We start from the raw sequence: 27,378 nt of genomic DNA, 5'->3' as shown, positions 1-27,378 counted from the left end.
ATATTCCTTCTACCTGTGACATCAGCGATGCACGATCTAAAAATAGGCCTGAACTGCTGACTGTTACTGAAGCTGCCAGCCTTTGGAATTGATGTACTGTCTGTCAGGACACCTGTTGCCTGTCAGTGAAGCTACCGTCCTTAGACTCCATATTGTCCCTGCTAGATTATAATTTTGCTGTAAATGGAATGCCATGTATTGTTTTCTCTGCAATCTCTCTGGAGACATCTGGTATTGTTTGGGATCGGAACTGCAAGCTATGGCCCCTTTGAATCGCTGCGTCGACGTATTAACTGTCACTGGAATTGCAGCCTTTTTGCTACGTCATCCCTGTGAAGCTGACTGTTGACAGTCTGTGAATCTGTGTCTTTTTTCCCTGCATTGTTTGTGGGGCCCTCTGCTGGCAATGAGTCGAAGTTGAGCAGTTAGATGTCTGTTCACTGATTGTGTGACTAAAAATGCAACTTTTAATGTGTATAATTAGGCTGTTTGTTTGGTTCATCTAATAGGAGTAACCCTAGTCCTTCTGTGTTGGCATCTTTCATAGAATCACATGGGGCCTGTCCTCCTCTCCTGTAAGGAAGTGTTATATTGGCACACTTGTGCTTCAAGAATCATCTGGAGATGGCCTTCACAGGCAAAGTTTAAAGCCACTTTGATTGGATCTGAAAAGACACTGATAATGCAACCATACCTCGCAGCCCCCAACCCACCCCACCTCACCTCTCCCTCTCGGTTTTTGTGTTCTTCAACATACTCTGTAACTCTTTAGTTCTTTATAAAGCACCTTATTAGCTGGCTGGTCATGAGGTGCTATATAAAAACTTCAAATAAATAAATAAAGGTATTTGGTTGGGCTCCTATTTTAATATTGTCCTTTTATGTAGACATGTGAAATGCGTGGAGGAGTGACTCTGATCACCGGGGTTAAATCAAAGCATATCACTCTGTTAAAGACATCAGTGCTTGAATTACAGTTTAGTAATTTTCCCTTCGCTTTACTCCTTTTTATGGGATGCTGAGCCTCAACTAATGATGAGTGTTCTTCTGGTCCCTGTTACAATTAGGTAATTAGTGCATTTCTTTTTCAGGGAGGAAAAAGAACGCTGGATCCGTGCTAAGTATGAGCAGAAAGTCTTCTTGGCTCCACTACCACAATCTGACATACCTCTGGGGCAGCAGCTTCTACGGGCAGTGGTGGAGGATGACCTGCGCCTGGTGATGACACTTCTAGCACACGGGTCCAAAGAAGAGGTTAATGAGACTTACGGCGATGGTGATGGACGCACAGCACTCCACCTCTCCAGTGCAATGGCCAATGTGGTCATCACACAGCTGCTTATTTGGGTAAGAAACAACCTTGGTGAAATGGGTGCATAACAACCCTGTGAAATTGACTCCAAATCACTTGCTTTCAGGTGGCGATTGTCTCCTTCCCACTATCGGACACCAGAACACTTCTGAGTAATAGTTCTGTGCACGAGTGTGCAAAATGAGCCGTGAGTGACATTGTTGGATGTTAAATAAAAAGGTCTCTTAGGACCGTTTTTTAGATACAGTAGATTATACTATTGATCCTGGTTGTCTAGGGACTTCATGATTCACATTGCAATTATGAGGCTGTTGGAAGAAAAGACTGGTCAGGAAAAGTGGTCGAAAATTGCACACTGTCATTTTGAGACCTTTCTCTAATTTTTTGATGCAACCTAGATACTAGAACCTCAAGTTGAAGGGGTTGCAGAATGATCTGCCTAATAAATGTAAATTAGGCTACTATTTAGCACACGCTGTAATTGACACCGATTACAAAGATTGTGAACTTCAAGGAACATCTCGCCACCATTCCTGTTATTTGCTGTCTCGCAAGGGAACTTGTTTTTAAAAAAGTTGCATGTGGTCCTAAGAGGAACCAGAGCTGCTTTACAAAAAATCTTTTGGGAAGACATTGAGAGGAGAACCCCAAAGTTGCCCAACAGCCAAAGAATGTCAATGGTTTGTGACTGTAGTTTCCCTCACGTTCTGTTGATACATATGCTGAACCACAATTAGAAGGGGACGTCCATTTCATTCTCCTTTCTAATTGCGATTTGGATTTTTTTTGATTTTTTGAATCACAGGCTTCACAACCACAATATGGCTTTGTACAACGGGCCTTCGGTCTTTTTTATGCTAAATTCCTGCAAATCATGTTAGTAGGAGCAAGTCAGCAATGTAATGCCTTTACATTCATAGTGCAATAGTACTGGTATGATGTCACAAAATCATATATTCTGTCATGCGTGTTGTGGACCATCAGGTATAATGCAGCAAAAAATTTGAAAAACAGGTGAAGAGAAATGTATAGTGATATTTACTTAGTATAACTGGTTAAGGATATCTCTTTGTATTTTAATTATGAAGTATCACTCATGAGGTCAAAAGGGAGTGCCAATGGTTCTTCATCCCCTAGGGGCAGCAGGGGAAACGGTAGGAGGTGCACCATTTGTTTGTGCTTATAGAGGCTTTAGTCTAGCCAAAGTCTTCTTAACACATATTCTGAAAAAATATTGGGAACCACAATATTGTGTTAATATACTTTGTATGTAAACTACAAAATTATTGAGCCAGAAATATCATGGACCAGAATATCATGAAAAAACAGGTAAGTGTATCAATTTAACAATATATAGCATTATATTTAAATACCTTTCTATATCAAAGTTTTAAATACTCATACAATTTTGTATGAATAAATGCAATAAAAAAACTAAAGTTAATAAAAAGATATCATATACACAAAAACATTATTTAGACCGTTAATAAGAATACATTGCATCTAAATGTTGAACAATAAAAATGAATAAACATATACACATATACATCTGAAAGAAACAGTTAGTTATGAATTCCTTACCTTAGAATTACCCTCAGGCGTCAGAATGGATCCAAAAAGTTTTTCGTCCGCAGTACCCCTGCGCGGTTGAAGGTGGTGTCGGTCGACTCCGCGTTCCTCGTGGTCGCCGGGATGACGTCGCAGTAGCTACATAGACGCCGCCCTCACACGCTGACGTCAGTTCTTTCTTTTTCAGTACCAGCAAGCTTACATCCGGAGAGAGCAATACCTTCAGTCACTTTTTTACTGACTTTTTCTCGACTTTTGTCGACTTCTTTTTATTATTCCATCAACTCCTGGTGCACGAGGGATGCCTGGCTCCAAGGCTTGTGGTTCCTGTAACTGACTGATGTCGGTGACAGATCCGCACAGCGTGTGCCTCTACTGCCTGGAGCGCGACCACGGCCCCAAGTTGTGCTCCGACTGCCGGACCATGGCCCCGAATTCTGTGCAGGAGCGGTCCCGAAAGCTACTCGAGGCCCGGCAGCCGGCTCTGAGTCGCTCGAGGTCCCGGTAGCGTAGGACGTCAAGGGTCCGGTCGCGAAGCCAACACCATCTTCATCTAAGTCTTCGCAGTCGGGTCAGGTAAGTCGAAGCTCAAGAAGAAGTCGAATAAGCATCGTTGCTCTCCGACTTCTCCCCGTCCGTCGGCTGACGTGACGAGGGATGCTGGTGGTGCCCCTCCTGCGGCTCCGCGTGCGGAGCTGGTAGGGTCGGCTACGTGTTTCCCCCCTTCCCGGGACTGGGAGCGACCCCAGCCCAGCCTTGTCAGTTTTATGAAGTGATGCATGCCATCTTTGGGCAGCCCAACTCCACTGGCGCTCCTTCAGGTCCCTCGCACTCGGCTGGGGGCCTGGGCCTTCAGCACCTGCGACTACGGCCTCGGCACCGCAGGGTCCCCTTGAATCCAGGCCTGGATCAGCACTGGTCAACCTCGTACACCACCCCCAGCGCCGATTCCACCGGCACGTCTGCAACCGGCATCGGATGTGTCCCTAGCCAACGTCGATCCCGTCCCCAGCCGACGTCGACCCCGGCCTCCATCTCGAGGTAGACACCAAGTCGAACCGACTCCAGATCCGGTGATGATGGGTACTTTTGAGCCCCTGTTCTACCCTGGCTCTTTGAGACCAGATTAGGAGCCAGAGAAGGGTGAGGAGGACTGGGAGGGGTCTGGGGACCCTTTAACCGACCAGTTGGTTTATGAACAGGACTGGAGAGAGGAACTGGGGGAAGCCAGTTGTCTTGATACCTCACCAGACCTTGGCATGTTGTCTCCTCCTACCGTGGCTACGGAGGAGGGAGCGTCATGCGCAGTGGTGTTGCGTAGGGCGGCCGAGGCTCTCAACCTTGAGATACCTACGGTGGCAGTCAGGACTAACCTCCTCACAGAGGTGCTTCAACCGGCAGCAAGTTCTTCAGAGCCCCTGCTGCCTTTTAATGAAGCCCTCACAGATATCCTTGTGTGCACCTGGTCCAGGCCCAACACAGGGGCTCCTGTGAACAGGACGATTGCCCGACGCCACCACCCGGCCCGAGCGACCCCACTTTCCTCTCCCAACAGCCCACCCAGAGAGCTTGGTGGTCCAAGCCACCACCTCCAAAGGCGCATTCCCTAACGCACCGCCCAATAGGGAATCCAAAAAGCTGGACCGCCTTGGGAAGAAAATGTTTTCTTCCTCCAGCTTGGGACTGCGGTCGGTAAACACCGCGTGTCTGTTGAGCCGTTACAACCACTCTGTGTGGGATACGGTAGTGCTGGTGCTGCCCCAGTGCCTGAAGGAGGCCCTGCCCGTGCTCTCCCATGCAGTTGCCAAGGGGAGGGACACAGCGAAGTTTAGCATCTGCTGTGGGCTGGATACCGCCGACTCACTAGGCAGGACTATTTCCAAGTCAGTAGCCCTTCGACGCTACGGCTGGTTGCGGTCAACTGGTTTTTCCTAGGATGTCCAATCCACTCTTATGGACATGCCCTTTGATGGTTGTCACCTTTTCGGCGACAAGGCAGACAACACGCTGGAGTGCTTTAAGAACTCTTGGGCTACGGCCAGGTCCTTGGGCCTCTCCACCTCACAGCCCTGCGCAGTCTGCCTTTCACCCTGTTCGTGGCTGCAGAAGGAGTGCCCCACCACGTGTGCCCAGAGTCACAGGCCTGATCAGGCTATTCAGCCTTTGCGCTGCCTTAGATTTGTGAACCAGCGCTGTGGTTCTGGTGGACAGCGGGCGGGCCAGTCCACCACAGCCCCCTCTGCAGCAGCCTCCAAACCCTCCTAGTCCGACCTTTCTGGGCCACCAAATGCCAGTGGGCGGCAGGATTCGCCACCACCTACCCCACTGGTGCACCATCACATCGGATGGGTGGGTTTTGCAAATAGTCAGAAGGTGCTACTCCCTTCCCTTCGAGACTACCCCTCCATCCATGCCACCTCAGTGCCATCACATGTTGGAGAATCAATTGGCCCTTCTCCAACAGGAAGTTTCGGCACTCTTGGCCAAGGGAGCCATCGAGCGCTGTCCTGCACCAAAAGTAGGTCATTGTTGCTATTCCCACTAATTTCTGGTGCCCAAGAAGGACAAAAGCCTGCGTCCTATCTTGGATCTCAGGAACGTCAACCGCTTCCTCGGAAAGGAGAATTCAAAATGTTGATGCTTGCTCAGGTCTTGTCTGCCCTCAACCCCGGAGACTGGATGATAGCGTTGGACTTGCAGGATGCTTACTTTCACATCCCTGCCCTTCCGGCGCTACCAGCGGTACACGGTAGGCCACAAACACTTTCAGTTTACCATGCTCCCCTTTGGCCTTACCAGCGCCCCTCGGGTGTACATGAAAGTGATGGCCGTGGTTGCAACTCATCTGCGCAGATCAGGGGTTCCAGTCTTCCCCTATCTCGCCGACTGGCTGTTGAAGGCAGGCTCGCCCTAGGCTGTCATCTCCCACCTCCAGATTACGGCCGGCCTCCTGCATTCGCTGGGGTTCTCCATCAAAGTTCCAAAGTCACACCTGACCCCCTCTCAGAAGTTCCTCTTCATCGGAGCAGTTCTGGACATGACACAGTTTCGGGTTTATCCTCCTGAACAGCGAGTCCGGGATATTCGGGCTATGATTCCGATCTTTCAGCCTCTATCCCGGATTTCGGTCAGGATGACCCTCAGGCTGCTGGGTCTGATGGCCTCCTGCTTCCTGCTGGTGGACCTTGCCAGATGGCATATGCAGGCTCTGTAGTGGCACCAGACGTTCCTGTGGGCACACCATGAGGGGTGTTATGTATCATTTTAGGACCCTATTGTAATTTTCCCAGATTCATGCCCCTGTATTGGTATAAATCACCATATCCTTATATAGGCATAGAAATCATAACCATATTTAGGCATAGCTCATGCAGTCCAAAAACAGCAGGGCTACTTCCACTAGTTCCGAAAATCTACAACGATTTCTTGGAAAACTCGGCTTCAGCAGCTAGGGACTTTCCCTTGCTCGAGAACTGATTTGTCCAAGAACTCATGGAGTTTTCAAAGAACGGAGACTCTTTGATGACGTTATTATGTCCACCTTTACGTCAAACTCGGCAACTTCAAGGTATAAAACACACAGTGGTGTGGAGCAGTTCGACTATCTACTTGCCCGACGCATCCTGCTACAGCAAGTGCCGAAGGAAGCCGACCCTCCAGCAGACGCACTGAGAGAGACGCTGTCTTTTCTCCTGCCGAGAAATCCAGCTCCAGTGTTTCCAACCTACCCTTGCGGGTTGTTGGGAAATCGAGTCCCGAGACTGACCTTCTCCATTCTAAACTAAGGTACGGAGCTGATTAGACCCTAAGAGAAATCTTGGACAGATTCTTGGCAAAAGAATACTACATTTATGCTACACCTCACTTACTACTTCCCTTGTACTAAGCTTAGGTTAGGTACACCGGGGTAGGCGTATTTTAGAAGCACCAGTTGAGTACTTTTAGCCTCTGCTATTTATGTGTGTATTTTTCTATGGTTTAGGAACCATACAATGCTCCTACAGTATTATTTTGGTCTACTTTTTATACTGTATGCGTTATATTTTACAACCAGTTTTACGATTGTTGCAGTGCATTTCTTATGCTTGAGAAAGAAGACTGTTCAATAAATCCTTTTATTGAAAACGCCCGTCTATCTATTTCTCTCTCTGCAACTCTGGTGAAACAAAGCATGCACAATTAACTGAGTGAAATATATATCTATTGTTTCCACGACTCTGATGATGAGTTTTATCTTGGGGAAACAAAGTTGTCATGTTTATGCGGTTGTCAGAAACTAATCCCTCCTTGTGAATTCGAGAAAGTTTCTAGTGACCTCTGAGCTAGCTGGCACTCACAATTAAGTCTAGTATATTCTATAGAGACCTAGTAGACCTCAGTCCTATGTCTAATCTATAGGATATATTATTCCAATGCGCTGAGCCTATTGGGAATATAGGAACTACACTACATGGCGCCCAACGTTTGGTAAGGCACTAATTTAACGCTAGATACTAGAGTAACTCAGTCGTGCTTTTCACAGAGACCCCTTTTTCCCATAAATACTCCAATAGACATCTATAGTGGGTCAAAGGATAAAATATCCGCCATAACTGAGTAGGACGAAAATCCTATGTATTAGTTTTTGGTTTGTTCAACGTTGAAGGATACAGTGTTCCAAAATATTGTGCACCTAATCTTTGTTTCCTTGAAACTTGCTCTGCAATGTTGAATAACGACAACACCGAAGCCGGTGGATCTGGAACTCATCAACCAGGTTTAGACACCACAGGGTTTAATAAAAAGGACCCGGATGCTAAAGTCATCCCGGAAAACGTATGAAAAGCCATAGCTATAAAGCTTATAGAAAATGGCCTATCACCGAGAGGTGGTACAGTTATATTCGTCATAGAGGCACATAAATATATCGGCAGACAGAGGTATTCTATTCATGGATTGTCTTTCCACAAGCAAATCCAACAACACATGTGTTCCACTTCTACAAGATGGAGGAACATCTAGCGGAATACGTTCCTTTCGAGGACGTTGAAATTCCACTAACTTACCAAGAGCATCAGCTCTGGTTTGAAGGCGCCCTACAACATCAAAATCACATTACCAGGCTCGGTCCACTAGCTAGATCAGGAGCAACATGGCCAGTACTAGCCAGCTATACACCACATCCTGTGGCCAATTAGTATCACAGCTAAGTGGGAGGGGCCTATAGCACCAGGGTTGGGTTTAAATTGGTGAGTGGTAATGAACAGGAAACACTTCTTTGTTACAGAAAGACGAGAATGGACAGTTTTAACAGCAGGTATGTGAGGTATATATTGCAACGACAGGGTAAACTAAAGGATGCAAGTTAGTGATTACAAAGGAACACAAGCGTGTACATGGACTGATTCCTGCTAGGAAAACAGAGAGAGGTTCTAATCATTAATGGTGGTGAGGAGACACGCCGCGTTTAGTTTATGATTAATCTTATGAGTCTTGTTGGTGAAAGATGGGGAAAGGGTTGTTTTTCGAACAGAGGGGTTTGCTGTGGAAAGAATTTTGGAAGCAAGCTAAGGAGCGAATGGTTAAATGTAACGGTGACGCTTATTACGAAAGGGTCGTTGTTTAAAATAAAAGGCGCCAGAAGTTTTCTGCTTGTGTACACAAGGGGAAAGATGAATTACACATGAAGTAAAATGCCAGATTTTTGAGCAAATAACATTGACACCAGGGATAAGAGGAGCGGGTTATGCCGTTGACCAAATGTTGTAACAGATGATATACATATACTGATGAAATGTAATTACAAATACATGTTTTATTGTCTCTTGTAGTGACCCCTGACAAAGGGCCCCAGAAGCCCGAAATGCATTGGGTTTTTAATAAACAGTGCTTCTGGATTAATATATGCGTCAGTACGTGTTTTTGAATCGAGGTCTGGATGGGCACAGCAATAACATGAGAAACCTTGAAAAATGGCATAATCTTGAGCGTGTGGAATCAAGTGGAGTAAAACGAAAAGATTGAGAAAGTGTTAGTTTATATATTGAGAAATTCGTGCAAAATGAGGATTGAAACAAGAAGAGTAAGAAGCTCTCACATAAGCAGTGTCTTTGGTGTGGGGCGAAGAAAGTTGCCCCAGTAAAACTGATTATTTTGTAAGTGTCACCTGGGCAAGGCACTATACCAAGGAGCACGCGACATCAAGAAACATGGATTAATTTGTCCTGAACATTATAAATTATGGAGTGCATTCCCTACCTTCACGAAGAAATAATTATGCCAGCCTTCTCTAATCATATTCCTATTCATAAAAAATATACCTATGCCAGGAAATGAGCTGTGGCCCAGGCTCCAGCATTATACAAAAATCATGTGGGATGGGATGAGGACTCTCCTCACCATAAAATCCAGTTGAAAAATCAACCTACTGCTCAGAGGCAGTATCCAGTAAAGCAGGAAGCTAAAAAACAAGTCAGGGAGATCTTAGATCAACTTGAATACCAAGGGTGATTGAAACATGCACCTCGTCAATGAACAATCCTTTGTTTCCTTTCTCCAAACCAGACAATACATCGTCTAGTTTTGGACTACAGACATTTAAACTCTTGTTGCAAAACTTTTGCAGTACAAAATGCACTAAGTGCAGCACTGATGAATAACATCGTTCGCAAAAAATATAAAACTACATTAGATATTTCAAACGGTTTCTCCTGTCAAAACATTGCGCCAGAAAGCAGGTATTTGACCGCTTTCTCAATAATTGGGATACAGCAACACTTTTGTCGTCTCCCCCAGGGATTCAAGAACAGTCCTGGATTATTTTCAGCCGGAGTAACAGAGTTACTACAATTGTATGATGATGAGGCATTATCTTATGTCGATGACATCTATCTTACAGATAATGATTTGGACAGGCACTTGAACATGGTGAACACCATAATACATGGATTCGCCTCTGAAGGGTATAAATTCAACTTTAAAAAATCAAGAATTGCCCACCTAAACGTCCTATTCTTAGGATACAAACTTTCAAGTGAAGGCAAAAGCCTAGCAGCAAACTTTTTAGAAAAATGTGCGCTGCTCTAACCTCCAAAAATGCTGAAAAACTTAGTCAATTCTAGGATTCCTAAACTTCGGAAGAACTTACATTTTGAATTACGCAGAAAGGGTTAAACCTCTCTATGAACAAATCAAACCTGATTTCAAACCAACTAATTGGACTCAAAAACACACAGAAATTTTGCGTTCAGTACAAACAGACATGTTGGCAACAACACACTTACAAACACGCGACAATGTACGCAACCTTATAATCCGAATCATTTCAGGGAGATGCGGATTCACATACCTAACCTTTAATGAAGGTGAAAAGGTACCAATAGCTTACAAATCACACTTGTTCACACAAGCTAAAATGAAATTCAACTCAACAGAAAAAATTCTGACAGCAAAGGAGAGAGCCCTCACACAGGGTAAGCGCATAAAAGTCGTTATACCTGTACCTGCCTTAGAGGCAGTGACAAAGGCAAACATTCCAAATGCAAAAGCTCTACATCCAAGATGGATACAATGGGTTAATTATCTTGCTGCAACAGATGTGGAATACGTTTTTGACCCTTACTTGAAGACGCAAGAATTTCTCCAATACGAACAAGAATGTCCTCTGCCTACTGAAATTCTACCTCTAGAACATTACGGCTGTATAATTTGTACAGATGGATCAGCACAGCCTGCGATTGGGGGTAAACAAGCTTATAGTGCAGCGTGCACGATTGTTAAAGGTCGCTGCTGCGATGGTAAATTCCGACCTATGGTCACAAAAACACTATCTCTAGGAGACTGTACAGCTCAGCGAGCTGAACTCCAAGCTTTCAAGATGGCGCTTGAAAATACTGATCGCGAATTCCCCACACTCGTAGTGTGCGATTCGTATTATTGCGTCCAGTCTTACAATGAATATCTGCAGAACTGGGTTCAAAGTGGTTTTAAAGACGCAAAAGGCGACACAATAAAGCATAAAATGCTTTGGGAACAGGTAGTTCTTTTGCAGAAAGAGCTACAAAAGACTCACGTGATCCATACACTGAGTCATCAGCGTGATGGCGTTCACGTTGAAGGGAATTCATTGGCTTCCGTAGCTACAATCAATCGTTCAAAAACAACAATAGACGGTGAAACCATGCTCGCTGTCAATGCCACGAGCAAAGGCAGCGGAGCCGCGTTACCTCTAAATTATCCACTCAAATATAAATACATAATTGATGCAAACTCTGTTTCTTTTGCTCGAATCCCTGGAGTGGGGGATAGGGTAATTCCAAACAGGAACCGGAGAGGTGCTCTGATTCACGAACCACATATGGGAGAGGGTTTGATACATCAAGGGATCTCTAAATCTCTATTAGAATTAGAAGAGATGTACTGGTGGCCAGGGATGAAAGCTCACGTATACGAATTCGGAATTAATTGTGATGACTGTTACAAATACCACAGCTTTGAACACCACCGGATTCCTGACTACAGCGTAGCCAGCCCAGTACAGACACCCCTGTTAGACAGCATAAGGCTATCTACATGCGGACGTCCGGATGGACTGTTGCAGTCCCACAAATATTAAGACAAGATTAATTTGGATGTGGCCTCAGCGCTCGGCTAACACCCGAACTGTTATAAAAGATTTGCGAGTCTTTATCGGCACATACGCAATCGGCATGGTACATTCTGACCAGGGTCCTGCGTTTAGCTCCAGGGCTTACAAGGACGCCATGGCCAGCTTGGGCATTGCATTGCGATTTTCGAGTCCATTCCATCCTGAGGGAAATTCGGTTGTGGAGAGAAAAAACTGTGACATAAAGCAATCTATAACAGCTAGGGTATTAGGTTCGGGTGATGGGTGGGTCAAACATCTAATAAATGTCCAACGTAGTCTTATTAACCTGCCAAGAAATTCTCTTGGTGGAATCACTCCATATGAACTCCTTTTTGGTACTAGAATGTTGGTTGAAGACCTCGATCGTCACACTTCAGTGGTGTAACAAAAACCATTTGATATCAAAGATCGTTTGGCTGTTTTACAGGACTTAAATGAAACAAGAAGAAGTCTAAGCAACACCAGTGAAAAGCCAACGACCACTGAAGAAAAACCACCTGTCCCAGCAAGACCTGTCTGGATTCCAAAGGTTGGGGATCTAGTCAGGGAGAAAATAGCGGACAAGAAGGAATTTGGGCCTTCTTACAGAAAACAAGTACCTGTACTAGCAATCCACAGATCAAGAACAGTGCTACTGCCGCCCCTTGCTGGAAGAAAGGAGAACCGGTCTGTATCAATTGACCTGGTAAAACCACACCATGTGGCCGATAATAAGAAGTAGGCCCAGTGGGCTCCCAAGATGTAGCAGACGACCAAATCTTGCTACCATCCAAGAGGTTCAAACTGAAAGACTCCTCACCTTTGAAGATTCTAAAGTGAGAAAAGAAGGACTATGCAACAAAGCCATGGAGCTTGTGCCTCTTGAAACACAAATAACAGTTCGTCAAGAAACTCCTGTCTACAATGATGTAGCATCTGACTATACAAACATGTCAAGGGAACAAGCAACTCCAGCGATTTCAAAGAATCCGGATGCAATACCAACTATTGACAGAACTGCCTCTGGCTATTTTATCAACTTTGATAACTTTTCTGAGGATCCCAGTGAACCTGAAACTACGCCAGCAAATAAAACCTTTAAGGAAAAATCAACGGAACTTGGTCAAGAGCTTGCTAAAACATATCTGGTTTTACCATCGGTTGAATTTTGGATTGGGTTAGGTGTATTTTTTCTCCTGCTATGGCTCATTCTTGTTTTAAATCTGGGAAAGCTGATAGATGGAAACACATTAAAATGGACACAGCAAATAAGAACATCAACTTGCTCCTGAAGCCACACAAATCATCTCATCGTGAACAACGAGACCTGTCATCAGTGAACATCACAGCGGTTCCTCTACCAGGTGGAATAGCATGGGATACAACTGATTATGACATTTATGGCCCTGTCGAGCTGCTGAAAATTCCACACCAATTTAAAGTTTCCTTGAGTAACTTTGTTTCACCCAGCACATTTTCTGATGATTGGGACTTTGAAACTGTTAATAACATGATGGCAGACTTAGAAATGTCAGCAAAATTTACAAAACATGAATACTTAGAAGGTACATCAAATTATGGAGAAATGTATTGTTTTAATCATTTTGGCCATCATTACTTGCATAAATCTGCAAACCCTAGAAATGTTTTAACTTATAATCAACTGGAACATTGTCCAACACCTCCAAAAGGTAGTTCTAAAACATTTATTGGAAAAATTCCATATTTCACAGGTTTTAATTTTACAAACCCAGAAAGTTTTTACTTTAAAAATATTAATAAGACCGTCATGAAAAGTATGTTCACAAATACTAAACAAATGTATTCTGCGGCCTTTTATGCTCAATTGTCCACCTTAGGCTTTGACTTTTGAAAAGACAACATTGAGACAAAAACTGTTTGGGGCACAAAGGACTGGTAGGTACAAGGTTTAGAAGCATTGTTCAGAGCCTGCATCATCCCAGAACAAATGATGTTTTTAAATGACACTGTTCAACAGACATCTTGTCTTGGCATTGCTAAGATAAAACATTTAAACAAACCGTCCATACCTAAGCCCACACCTGTTAGTAATTTAACTTCAAGTGAGGAGGTAGACGTAAACCATATTTTACAACAGAACAGAACAGAACAAATCCTGAATGGAAAACATGGTTAATCTGGCCCACAGACACGAATAACTGTCAAGGTAGATTCCTGAACAAGACACAAGGGTTCACAGTAACTCGACCAGATCCAAGATATATCCAAAGACAACATCCAGGGATAATAACAACTTATAATGTAGGTAAACTATGCCTTGAGAGGCTGCAGAAATCTACCCTTCCAGAAATAAAACAACACTTACCTTTGCTTAAAGATGGCATTGATTTGAGAGAATTCTTATTGGGACCTCGCAAACAACGTCATAAACGTTTCATATACGCCCGGTATATACGCTGCTTATAATGAAGCATGGAAAGTTACGAAAATGGAAACTGCAGAACGAATACGAGAAATTGATCGTATTAATTTAGAGAAAGCACTCTCTGTAGTTGACAACGGGTTAATGACTCTTTCATCCAGAATTTATTCTTTGGACAGCATTGTATCCTCTGCCATAGACATAATGGAACAGGACTTGCTAATTTTACAACATGGCCAGTCTCAATTACGTTCTATAATGCTGTTAGGCTGGACGTTACAAAACCTTTGTTCTGGTTATGTGCCTTGGCGTTTAATCAACACTACGTCATTGTTTACTGTGTTTAACCTTACAGATTAACAAATCTCGTTGGCACAAAGGGGAGCAGACTATACGGTGCTGAGCATAAAAAAACTGGAGAGATTACCTTTGACCGTTTCTGAGAAACCATCAGTTGAATGGATAATACATGGCACCATCACAATACCAGTGACGACTTTCCAGTTTCAATATTGCTTAAAACACATACCAGCAGGCCTGTTTGAAAGGTTGGGTAAAGAAAACATTAAGTCGACCTGGGATTTACCATACACACACAAATGTTGGAGTGGGGGAAAGGAGGTATTTCTTAGTGGTAAAAATTGTGAAAACTCTCTAAGCGGTACACTATTGTGTCAATTTATTAATTTACACGGAGCCTGCGAAGGTTCTTCCAATAACCTTTCTTGCCACCTGCAGGGTTCGCCCACAGCTGTGATAGATCCAATTTTCAGGCAGATTTCCAATAGTAGCTACATTATGTTAAATGATCACAGCTGTTGTGGAATGAGGCCAGGAATAGGCTATCTCGTTAGTGTGTCAGCCAGGTTCACTTGTTGTATGCAAGTATTGTTTCCTAAAACTAAGACAGACGGGGAGTCGCCGCTATAGCCTTCACTGAACATCTCTTCTATATGAATTGATACATTAAGCAGAATGAAAGCCATTGTTTTACAAAAAACTGTGCCACTGACCTCGTCCAGAGAGACCTATGATCTGCAAGTTGCAAGGACTTCTGCAGAGATACATGCATTATTATCAACAAACTGCCCAATACATTTAGCAGAAATGTTAGGTCGTATCTTTAACATGTCTGATACCAGCGGTATTGCACATGTATTTAAGACGATTTTTTCGGGACTGTTAGCACCCTTTGAAGCAGTCCTGGGCATTTTTCCTAATTTTGTACAATCTGTGTTCGGCGGCCTGCCTCTCATTTTGGGACTCGTAGCAGGGATCTTATTTTTATTCCTCCTGCTCCGTTATGGCAAATCCGGCCACCAGCAATACCCAAGTCAGCATGGAGGATGCACTCCAGGCCATGAGGTATCGTGAACGCATTACACAGATCCTTGGCTTGGCTCGTTTGAGAGATCTGAATACCACATGGTTCCTGTCATTCAGATCAATCTGGCAAGATTGCATCTTACCAGTTCTACAATGCCTGCTTTGTGGAGAGGAATGCGTGTTGGATATCTGTCTAACACTACCATCGGTTATGCCAACGGATGCTGGCGCATTACTGGTTCCGGTAACGGCTCATGTGTTGTGTTGCCCCAACGGCTACCAATCCTGATGACGGCATTCATTGAGATCTCACCGGCAAATCCGACTGGAGGTGAGATACTCGGACCAACAGGCACACAGGTACTATCTGCTATGAAAATTGCTAAAGCGGCTGATGCTGAGATGCTTCACATCTGTGCACAATTGACCTTCTTAATGAAGTGGTCGAACTTTTACCTACTGTGGTCGACGATTTCTTTGCCAGCCTTGATGACTTAATGTTTTCTCCTGACACCGAGAATAACTTTTGAAATTATCACACAGCATTCTTTTGGAACTCTGAAATTAGACCTTCACTTTTTCAAAACAAAAGCTTCCAAAGTTTGAAAATCTACTTCCACTACAGATTTATTTGACTTTATTCCAAAACATACTGAACTTTGGCACAAAGTAATCTGCTTAAAGTAGAACTATTCTTAGAGAACAAGAATTCTTTAACCGCTTCCTAGAAACAATATTGACCCAATACACAAATCAGACTAGCTTATATATTCTGTTATGGGATGGTCTCAACCTTTTTTCTGTATCTAGAGCCATTTCATAAATGTAAATTTCGTGATTCATTCGGTTAGCATTATATCATATCATATGCTTACAATGAAATCATTGCCTTTAAATTGTACTGTACAAAATGCTCATTTTTTTCCGTGTGCAACCATTTCAAATGCATTTTATATCTTTTTTTGGGGGTTGTAAACACATGCTCTAGATTATTAATTTTAGTGCTTGAATTTAGATGAACATGAAAATGTGGAGTGGGTGTTATGTATCATTTTAGGACCCTATTGTAATTTTCCCGATTCATGCCCTTATATAGGTATAAATCGCCATATCCTTATATAGGCTTTGAAATCATAACCATATTTAGGCATAGCTCATGCAGTCTAAATACGGCAGGGCTACTTCCACTAGTTCCGAAAATCTACAACAATTTCTTGGAAAACTCGGCTTCAGCAGCTAGGGACTTTCCCTTGCTCGAGAACTGACTTGTCCAAGAACTCATGGAGTTTTCAAAGAACTGAGACTCTTTGATGACGTTATTGTGTCCAACTTTACGTCAAACTCGGCAACTTTAAGGTATAAATATCCCCACACTTGCCTTAGCAAACACACAGTGGTTTGGAGCAGTTCGACTATCTACTTGCCCGACACATCCTGCTACAGCAAGTGCCGAAGGAAGCCGACCCTCCAGCAGACGCATTGAGAGAGACGCTGTCTTTTCTCCTGCCGAGAAATCCAGCTCCAGTGTTTCCAAGCTACCCTTGCAGGTTGTTGGGAAATCGAGTCCCGAGACTGACGTTCTCCATTCTAAACTAAGGTACGGAGCTGATTAGACCCTAAGAGAAATCTTGGACAGATTCTTGGCAAAAGAATACTACATTTATGCTACACCTCACTTACTTCTTCCCTCGTACTATTCTTAGGTAGCCGTATTTTAGAAGCACCAGTTGAGTACTTTTAGCCTCTGTTATTTATGTATGTATTTTTCTATGGTTTAGGAACCATACAATGCTCTTACAGTATTATTTTGTTCTACTTTTTATACTGTATGCGTTAAATTTAACAACCAGTTTTACGATTGTAGCAGTTCATTTCTTATGCTTGAGAAAGAAGACTGTTCAATAAATCCTTTTATTGAAAACGCCCGTCTATCTATTGCTCTGCAACTCTGGTGAAACGAAGCATGCACGATTGACTGAGTGGAATATATATCTATTGTTTCCACGACTCTGATGATCAGTTTTAACTTAGGGAAACAAAGTTGTCATGTTTATGCGGTTGTCAGAAACTAATCCCTTCTTGTGAATTCGAGAACGTTTCTAGTGACCTCTGAGCTAGCTGAAACTCACAATTAAGTCTAGTATATTCTATAGAGACCTAGTAGACCTCAGTCCTACGTCTAATCTATAGGCTATATTATTCCAATGCGCAGAGCCTATTGGGAATATTGGAACTACACTACAGGGGAATCTGTCTGATTGCATCCAGATCTCGGAGGGCACTGCACACCAATTGCAGAGGTGGCTCACGAACCAGGATTGGGTCGGTGACAGATCCCTCTCCCTTCCCCAACTAGAGTTCACAGTGGTGACCGATGCATCACTTCTAGGATGGGGCGGCCACATGGGGGAGGCGGAGATCAGAGGACTCTGGTCTACGACGGAGTCCGGGCTCCACATAAACCTTCTGGAGCTTCGGGCAATTCGTCTTGCACTCAAAAGCATTCCTTCCCTCTGTCCAGGGAAGAGTGGTGCAGGTGTTCACGGACAACACCACCCCAATGTGGTACTGCAACAAACAAGGCGGGGTGGGGTCGTGGACCCTATTTCAGGAGGCCCTCCGCCTCTGGACATGGCTGGAACATCAGGGCATATCCCTGCTGGTTCAACACCTGGCAGGTTCCCTGAAGGCCAGGGCAGACTAACTTAGCCGCAGGTGCATGATGGATCACGAATGGTGTCTTCACTCGGAGGTGGTGCAAGGTCTCTTTCAGCATTGGGGAGACCCTTGGTTAGATCTATTCGCCACCGAAGAGAACGCGCAATGTCAGCAGTTCTGCGTGTTGAAATTTCCAAGGTGACTCGTCACGAGTGGAGTTGCGGTCTTCTATACGCCTTTCCGCCTATACCACTTCTGCCCAGAGTGCTAACGAAGATCAAGCGCAACCGGGCCCAAGTCATTCTTGTGGCTCTGGATTGGGCCACGAAGAGTCTGGTATCTTGAGCTGGTCAACATAGCCATCGATCTGCCAATCAAACTGCCTCTTTGGTAGGATCTTCTGTTGCAGCAGCATGCGACGATCCTCCAACCAAACCTGTTCAATCTCCACCTCCTTGCATGGAGATTGAGCGGCGGCAGTTGACGTCGTTTGACCTGCCTCCCGAAGTCTGTGATGTTATCTTGGCAGATAGGCGTCCCTCCACTAAGACGGTATACGCTTGCAGATGAAACAAATTTGTAGCATGGTGCACAACAAAGGCTGTGGATCCCCTTTTCGGCCCTTCTTTCTGAGGTTCTCTTGTTCCTCGTTTCTTTCCAGCAGGGCTCTGCTCTGTGCACTCTAAAGGGCTACCTCTCGGCCATTTCAGCCTTCCTTAGGCCTCCTAATCAGCTTCTTTTTTCAAGTCCCCTGTTGTAAATAGATTCCTTAAGTGCATTACTCATCTCTTTACTCCTGTTCCCTTTGTAAAGCCTCAGTGGTACTTGAACTTGGTTCTTATCTACCTCATGTGCACTCCCTTTGAGCTGCTACATAACTGTCTTCTCATACTTCTCAGTTTGAAAACTGCCTTTTTGGTGTCCGTCACCTCTGCACACAGGGTGAGTGAGCTATAATCTCTTTCTTCTAAGCCTCCCTTTCTGACTGTCCATCCGGACAAGGTCATCCATAGAACTAGGCCTTCCTTCCTTCCCAAGGTGGTTACTTCTTTCCACATTGGCCAAACCATCACTTTGCCCACCTTTTATCCGCATCTGCATTCTTCAAAAGAGGAAGAGAGGCTCCAATGTCTGGACCCAAAATGTGCACTTTCCTTCTACTTGCATCGCACCAAACAATTCCGGGTGGACAACCAGCTCTTTGTTGGTTCCTTGGGCACTAAGAAAGGTCGGGCCGTGCACAAACGGCTCATCTCCAGGTTGGTCGTTCTGTGCATCAAAGCTTTCTATTCTTTGGCAAAGAAGGAGCCTGCAGTGGGACTGCGTGCTCATTTCACCAGGGCGACGGCAGCCACCACTGCTTTGGGATTGGGAGTCCCCCCTAAATTATATCTGTCAGGCAGCTACGTGGGCATCGCTGCACACATTCACCAAACACTACTGCCTGGACAGCCAAGTCTGGAGAGACGTCTTCTTTCGCTGTTCTGTTCTCCAGGGGTTTCTGGTGTGAAGTTAGTTCGCAGACCCACCTCCGGGGTTGGTATTACTGGGGAATCTATTCTAAGGTAAGGAACCTATAGCTAACTGTTTCTTTCAGATGGACAAGTTACTTACGTTCGGTAATGATATATCTGTAAGAAACATAGGTTAGTTATGGATTACTTTCTGCCCCACCCATCCTCCCCTTTTTGCAAACTAACTTTTAGGGTTAAGGACTTCATTTCAGAGCCCTAGTTGTGTGCACCAGTGGTCAGTGTCTTGCGCTTCTGGCATTGAAAGTCATGTACCGAACTGACGTCAGAGCACGAGGGTGGCGTCTATGTAGCTACCGCGACGTCATACCGGCGACTACGATGCCGACGACGAACAGGGAGTCGACCAATGCCACCTTTGGACCCGCAGGGTTACTGCTGCCAAAAAACTTTCCGGATCCAGTCTGACGCCTGGGGTAATTCTAAGGTAAAGAATCTATAACTAACCTATGTTCCTTACAGATATATCATTACAGAAGGTAAGTAACTTGTTCATAGAGATAGATAGATAGATAGATAGATAGATAGATAGATAGATAGATAGATAGATAGATAGATAGATAGATAGATAGATAGATAGATAGATAGATAAACAAAAAATATTATTGTGCCTCACTAAGGAATAGCAGGGAAAGTGTTGGACTTTGAAGGCATCGGTTTTATTATTTACACTCCAATCTTAGCAACAGTAGGGAAAGAGGTAATAATAATAATAATAAACTTTATTGTTCAGTTAATTAAAACCATAACAATTTACTAGATAAAAACCCATCCATTTTATAAAGAAAATGTTTTGTTTTGTTTTATAAAATTACGTTAAAATTAACAATAAAACATCTATTATAAGGCAAAAAGTAAAACTCAAAGATTTCCGACCAATATTTACATCATTGTGCAATAGTTCATATCGTTAGCGTTACATATCTTCATGGTGTTTAATGCGTTTCTCAAATGCCTGCAAGAACTTCACCAGCTTACAATGTAATTGAGGAGCAGTTATGTCCAGGCATCCAATAATAGCAGATCTACATGTTCGCAACTTCTTAATCTGAAAACTACTCTTTAAATAATATGACCGTTCCTTAAACAGCGTCTTGCAATGGCAAATTATATGTATAAGATCTTCTTTGGAGCTGCCACACAAACGACATGAGACAGCTACCTGCCGTTTCCAGGCTGGTTCATCAGCTAATGTTGGAAAGTTACCAAATCTCAATGACATCAGCTTTCTTTTAATAAAAATGGAGTAAGTTGTTTCCAAATACAGTGCCGGTGTCAGTGTCTTATAGCCATTTATTACAGTCCAAGAGTGCGAACGATGAGAAAAAATTTCTTTATCCAAAACAAGTGAATGAAGTTTAGCTGCTTTATTTAAAATCTGTTTTAATAAAGTAAATGACAAATTTGTATCCCATAAAGTTTTTGAGCTTGTGGCCTCCAAAGCATACATAAGGAATTGATTGGCTTTGGATTTTTTTTGGGATTGAAGTTCTTGCCATAAATAGGTATTGAGATTGTTATTAACTGCTTTTTGCTTTATTTGATACCACATCTTAATGTATGAGTATAGTCTGCCCAGGGCTTCATTTTTTAATCCAAATTCGAGTCGCATTTGCGCTGGTGATGCCATACTGGGTAATCGTAGAACCTTTTTATAAATTTTGGTTGTTAAACTATTCAATAGGTCCGCATCCGTTCCGTGCATTGCCACACTTGCATAGGTCAGGGTTGGGAGAACTTTGTTGGCCATCACAGTTTATAAGGGTTTGAGTGATGGACCTTCCAGTTTTTTTGACAACGTACTTAAACCAAATATCAAAGCTCCCGCTCTTTGAGTCAAATATTTCTTCTGTTCTTTTAAATTAAGCTTATCATCAAGGTAGAAGCCCAGGTATTTGTATGCTGAAACTTTCTCTAATGGTTTTCCTTTTAACCAAATAGCGTGATGTGCTCCGCGGTGATTGGTTATCAGCATAGTTTTTGTTTTTGCGATGTTTAAGGCCAGTTTATTTGCCAGCAAGTAAACCGAAAGTTCGTTTACTAGTCTGGTTAGACCCACCTTCGTTAAACTCATAAGCACTATGTCATCGGCATAGGCCAGATGGTTGAGCTGTAAATCACCTAGTTTCGGCGGATGAGCATTGCAACTATTCAATAGCCCCGATAGATCCGAGATGAAGAGATTAAATAAATGAGGCGCGAGAACACATCCCTGTTTGAGACCTATCATTGTAGGGACTTTTCTCGATAGCCGGGTGCCATCACCTATTTTCACTTGCGACCATGTATCCGAATAAAATAGGAGCAAACCCCTTAAAATACTTTCCAGAATGGCCCATGCTCTCAATTTCATCCACAATAAATTACGATCGACACTGTCAAACGCCGCCTGAAGATCGACGTAACACATGTTTAGTTCCTGCTTTTTACTCATACACTTCTCCGCAATCATGGTGATAGATAGGATGTTGGCAATAGTTCCAATCCCCTTCCTGAACCCCGTTTGATTAATGGGGATCAGCTCTTTTTCATTCGACCAGGTAACCAGATCGTTTAGAAGTAGTGTTGCAAAATATTTTGCCTCAACATCCTGCAACGCTATTAGACGATAGTTGTTCGGTTTGGATCTTTCACCACCTTTATAAATTGGCATGAATATTGATCCTTGCCAGCTTTCTGGGACTTGGTTTAAATTTTGGACATCTGAGTACAGTTCGGCCAGGCAAGGCCCCCAAAATTCCGGTGAATATTTGTACACAGCTTGTGGAATGCCATTCGGGCCTGTCGCCCCATTTGATTTTGCTCTTTTAATAATTTTAATTATCTCTTCCGCTGTGTATAGATTGGTCTGAAAGTCTGTACTCAGTTCATTACCGTTTTTATTAGTTCTCGATTGGCTCACTTGATATTCTGCGGGGCATATTGTTTTTGGACTTTTTGGACAAAGTTCACTACAGTAGCTTTTCAACGTGGTGTCCGTAAATTTTGAAGCAAGGAACGATGCCCACTCTGATTCCTGCACATTTGAAGTTAAGACGTTACGGGGTCTTGTTAATTGATTTATAGTTTGCCAAAATGTATTTGTGTTCTGTAATTTTGAACTATAAATTATTTTTGACCAAAAACTATCATTTGTTGACCTTTTAAGTTTCCAGATGATATTTTTATATTCCTTTCGCTGAGCACGGAAGCTGGCCCATTGGTTTGTAACATGGTCTGCCGACTTTAACTTCTTTTGGGCTTTTCGAAGTTGTTTTCTCAGATCTTGCAGCTCTTTCGGGAGCTTACTCCATGGACCTTCATTGCTGGATTTTATGACAGGCAACTTCATTTTTTGTTTTAATTTTGACAGAAAAAGAGACAATCCTCGGATCGCATTTGGGACATTCCCAATCTTTGACAATGTTTCCTTCATTGTTGTATCCCACTCTTGTTCGTTTGTGTTGGTCCAATTTATACGTTTCAAGTTAACAGAGTTCAACTGACCTTTCAATATATATGACGATTGCAATCTTTCCTTGTTAAGGTTAAATATGATGTGTTGCATTGCATGGTCACTGAGCACTGTAAACTCGATTTGAAAGCTAGTTACCAAGGGAAAGAGGTGGACTTTGCAGGGATTAGATTTACTATTGCCACTCCAATCTGAGATTAAAAGGCAAAGTGAAGGACTTTGAAGAGGTAAAATTTACTATTCTCCAACATAGGCAAAAGTATGGAAAGTATTACATTTGAAGGAATCAGTTTTGCTGCCCCCCCTGTAATCTTAGCAACAGGAGGGAAAGTGTAGGACTTTGGAGAAGTCAGTTTTCCTATTCATACTCCAATCTTAGCAACAGTGGGGGAAGTGTTGGACTTTGGAGAGGTACATTTACTATTCTTACTACAATCTGAGCTACAGTTGGAAAAGCATTGGCCTTTGGAGGGTGCAAATTCACTATTCCCACTCCATTCTAAGCTCCTTTGGAAAGTGTTGGACTTTCGAGGGGCCATGTTTACTAGTCCCACTTCTAAATTATTTAAATAAAACATTTAAGTATAGGCCCTCCAAAAATATAAATTGAAGAATATCATTGAAATAATAAATATAAAACAAATATTAAATTTCACGAACACAAGTTTTGTGTTACAAAAAAAACATATTTAATATTTGTAAATATTTGCAGTTAAACACTTCCTACTGGACTACCATAAAAAATTAACACTGAGGCATGGCCAACCAGCATGGCCGAGTGGAGCTGAACCACCTGAACGCAGTATTCACCCCAAAAATCAAGACAGGGAGGGGCTCCTACTGATGAATTCAAGAGATTTGGCATTTCACAGGAAGAGGTGTCCAGAACCCCCTGAAGCGCACTCATCAGTCTCTGCAACTCCTGCAAAGGCCTGACCTTCTGATGGGAGAGAAGAGAGCTGCCGGCACCATTATACCGCTCAACGTGCTGACGGTGAGTGAAATGCAGCGTATAAAAGGCTTTGGCCCCTCACCGCCCCACTCAGCTATGTATCAACAGGGACAGAACTGCACCCCGGGGCCTCAACAGAGAATACGTTAACCCTCCCAGAAACAAAGTGAGGTGGGCTTACCTAACTTTAAATTGGTAGCTGCTAATGACAATCAGGTAACTAGAGAGAAGCAGTCCATGTGGTCTGGGCCTACGAAGGATAAATGTTTTGAAGGGCATTGAACAACACCTAAAGTTGGGTCCCATACGCCCACTAGCCAACTTGGCTTGTCACCAAGCTCACAACAAGGCAACTGTAGCCCTCCAGCAGCACCCAGCCTGATCTGAGTGGTAGACAACCACGCAGAGGCGGGTACTTCCCCAAGTCCTGGTCTAATGGCCTGGGCCATGGAGCATAGAAGCCCCATACATTATGAGGCTTCGAATAAGCATACAGGACTAACATCTGTCTGATCTCTCAGTGGCAGGTCGCAAACTCTCTGGCAGTCTACCCCAGCCACTGCACCATAGTATCTTTGAAGAATGCTTTGGGTGGGGACGACATCAGGGGCTCCTCATCCTCTGTTAGTTCATGGCAAAATGTTCTTAACTGGTTTCCTCCACAACTTAGTTGCCTGAGTCCTTGGCTGCAACATACATGCCTCCAAAAGAGACGCATAGAACAGAGTGTACAGCTACTTCCAGCTGATAGAGCTCTGAGACATGCACCCTCCTACCCCAGGAGACAGCACCGTGGTGTTGGCCAAGGAAGTCCTCTTGGCCTCACTACAGGACTTCAAGATATAGCTACATGAGGAGCTAAAGACAGACCTGTCCAGCTCCCTAGATGCTCTTCACTCAGATCTCATTACCAGGCTCTCAAACCTGCAGAAGGATGTAGACTCTGTAGGCACACACACTCTGGACCTAGAAACAAAATACCTAGAGCACCAAGTGGAACGATTTGAAGGCTACTCTGCACAACTCCTGGACCAGCTACGGGCTATGCTCCTCAAATGTGAAGACCTTGAAAACTGCTCTAGAAAGGATAATATTCGTCTACGGAATCTAGGGGAAGGAGTGGAGTGCCAAGACCTGGAAGCTTTTGTGGAGGGCATGTTCTCAGAGTTCCTTAGGGATAAACAAACCAAAGTCAAGCTATAACGTGTGCACTGTATAGGTCCACCCTCAGCAGGCAAAGGCAAAAGACCCAGAGATGTTTTTGCTAAGCTGCACTCCTTCAAAGTGAAAGAAGCGATCTTACATGCTGTGAGAAAAAAGGACTCGATCTCCTTTCAAGTGGCAACATGTTCTGTTTTCCAAGCCATTGCAACAGCCACTTTAGCCAGAATAATCGAATTCTGACCAGTTACAGATAAACTGTGCCACATTCACATCAAATACAGATGAACCTACTCATTCATCCTTGCATTTGACTACCAAAATAAATCCTATCACGTCACATAAGTGGCAGAGGTAGCGTTACGTTTGGGTATACTGCCCCCAGACAGCAGAGATGCTGAGACACCCTGAGAAATACCCACCACAAGTTACCCATCAGTGGCTGAGAAAGGACAATGGCTTACACAAAGGTGATCAAGACGACAAGGAAAATACTGGATCAGGTCAGATTCAAGTCCTCCACCCTGATCACCGAAGCTACACCATTATGAGACTCAGATTGTGATATCCTTTGATTTATTTTGCCTTCTTTATGGCTCACCAATTCTGTAAAGCCCTGTGCTGAGATAAGGCTTCTTTACTCACTTATAACCTCTAACTGCTCCCTTTCAAAAATGATTGTGCACCCCCTGTGAGAGTGGTACCTTATCTTTAAGTACACAATATTTAATACTGCCATTATGCCTTGTATTAATATGTACATTACGGGAATGCCAAAGTGTTATATGATCTATATGCCCATATTGATGGAAGTTAAAAATGTTTTCTACTAAAGTTCAGAAACATTTAACTTGTGCTGGGGGGCGGGGACCTGTGACTGGGGAACAAACACCTTTCTATCGGCTGACCAGGGGGATCTCTGGGTTGGTGGGCATCCAGGGAACTACATCTGTGCCCCCTACTTAAATACACCAATCACACATCATCATGGTGTTAACAACATTAACTTGGAATGTAAATGGACTGACCTCCCTGGCGAAGCGTCATAAATTGTGGAAACACATTCTAGACAAGAGGCATGATATAATCGTTTTTCAAGAGACCCATCTTAAAAGAAGTGAAGATCACAGACTATGTAATAAAGCATACCCCCTGATATACAAATGCTCCCTGGCTAAGCGTCATAAATTGTGGAAACACATTCTAGACAAGAGGCATGATATAATTGTTTTTCAAGAGACCCATCTTAAAAGAAGTGAAGATCACAGACTATGTAATAAAGCATACCCCCTGATATACAAATGCTCAGCCCTTACCAAACACAATGGGGCAGCCCTTCTCTTTCACTCGTCTCTTAAATTCCAATATGCTAGCTTTAAATCTGACAAAGAGGGAAGAATGTTAATGGTGAAATGGAACATAACGGGTCGAATGAGCACCATGGCTACCATCAATGCCCCTAATACAGCCTAGACTGCTTTTCTAGGGGAATTTGCTGAAGGGGAGATATTTCTGACGGGAGACTTCCAACCTTATATGGCACCCAGATTTGGAGAGCACCCATCCACACCGGGCCTACACTGGGAGCTTTCCCAATGTCCTGAAACAGAGATTCTGTTCCACGGGCCTTATAGATTTTTGGAAAGCCACTCTCCCAGAAGTTTGAGACTACACTTTCTTTTCTCATTCAACCAATACTTACTCACGTATCGTCTACATCTTTGTAAGCCAATCCCTAGAACACTCTATATTCCATTCAGACATTCACCCTGTAGCCATCTCAGACTATGCTCCAGTAGCTTTGACATTGGAGTGGGCCCCTTCGACACCCAAATACCGCAGGTGGTCTTTCCCCAATGCCCTAAACCCGGATTGTCTCTTCCGAGAAAAACTGCACAAGACTATCAGAGACATCTTCAATGTGAATGACCTATGTGATACTGACTTATCCAATAATTGGGATGCCTTTAAAGCTCTTTTTAGGGGGGAAATGTATTTCCCTCCTGGCTATGTTAACCCAGCCAAAAAAACATTATACGTTACTACTGGAGGAAGAACTACAACAAGCATAAAGGGCTCACAAAGAAAATCCCTCTTTACCTCTGCAATGGATAGTTGCCACATTGAGAGGAAAGTTGAAGCCATATATACGAATAGAACGGAGTTCACTCTGCTCCGTCTCAAATTCAGGACCTATGGCCAGGGAAATAAGGTGAGAACATGCCTCGCATGCCGATTGTGAGTTAAACACCAAAAGTAATGCATTAGTTACCTCAACCTAGAGGGAGGAAGAGTGGCAACAGTGGAAGTGGACAAAGCAGTAGCTTTCTAAGATTTCTATAAAGAATTGCACATGGCTGAGCCATCTGTGACAACTGGCCAACTAAGATACCTCAATGAGATAA

The 27,378-nt window shown here is 43.5% G+C and overlaps 1 protein-coding gene across 1 annotated transcript in view; it reads left to right on the top strand.

The window, feature by feature from the left end:
- Window positions 1-27,378, top strand: part of AGAP3 (ArfGAP with GTPase domain, ankyrin repeat and PH domain 3) — a 2,202,224-nt gene that overhangs the window by 2,150,410 nt on the left and 24,436 nt on the right. Inside the window, exon 19 of the mRNA XM_078662817.1 lies at window positions 1,092-1,347. Within this exon, the coding sequence (XP_078518943.1) occupies window positions 1,092-1,347 (256 nt within the window). The remainder of the gene's footprint in view (window positions 1-1,091; window positions 1,348-27,378) is intronic.

The sequence above is a fragment of the Lissotriton helveticus genome, chromosome 10, assembly GCF_964261635.1.
Source record: "Lissotriton helveticus chromosome 10, aLisHel1.1, whole genome shotgun sequence".
In the NCBI taxonomy this organism is placed as follows: domain Eukaryota; kingdom Metazoa; phylum Chordata; class Amphibia; order Caudata; family Salamandridae; genus Lissotriton; species Lissotriton helveticus.
This window is presented reverse-complemented; position numbering and strand designations above follow the sequence as displayed.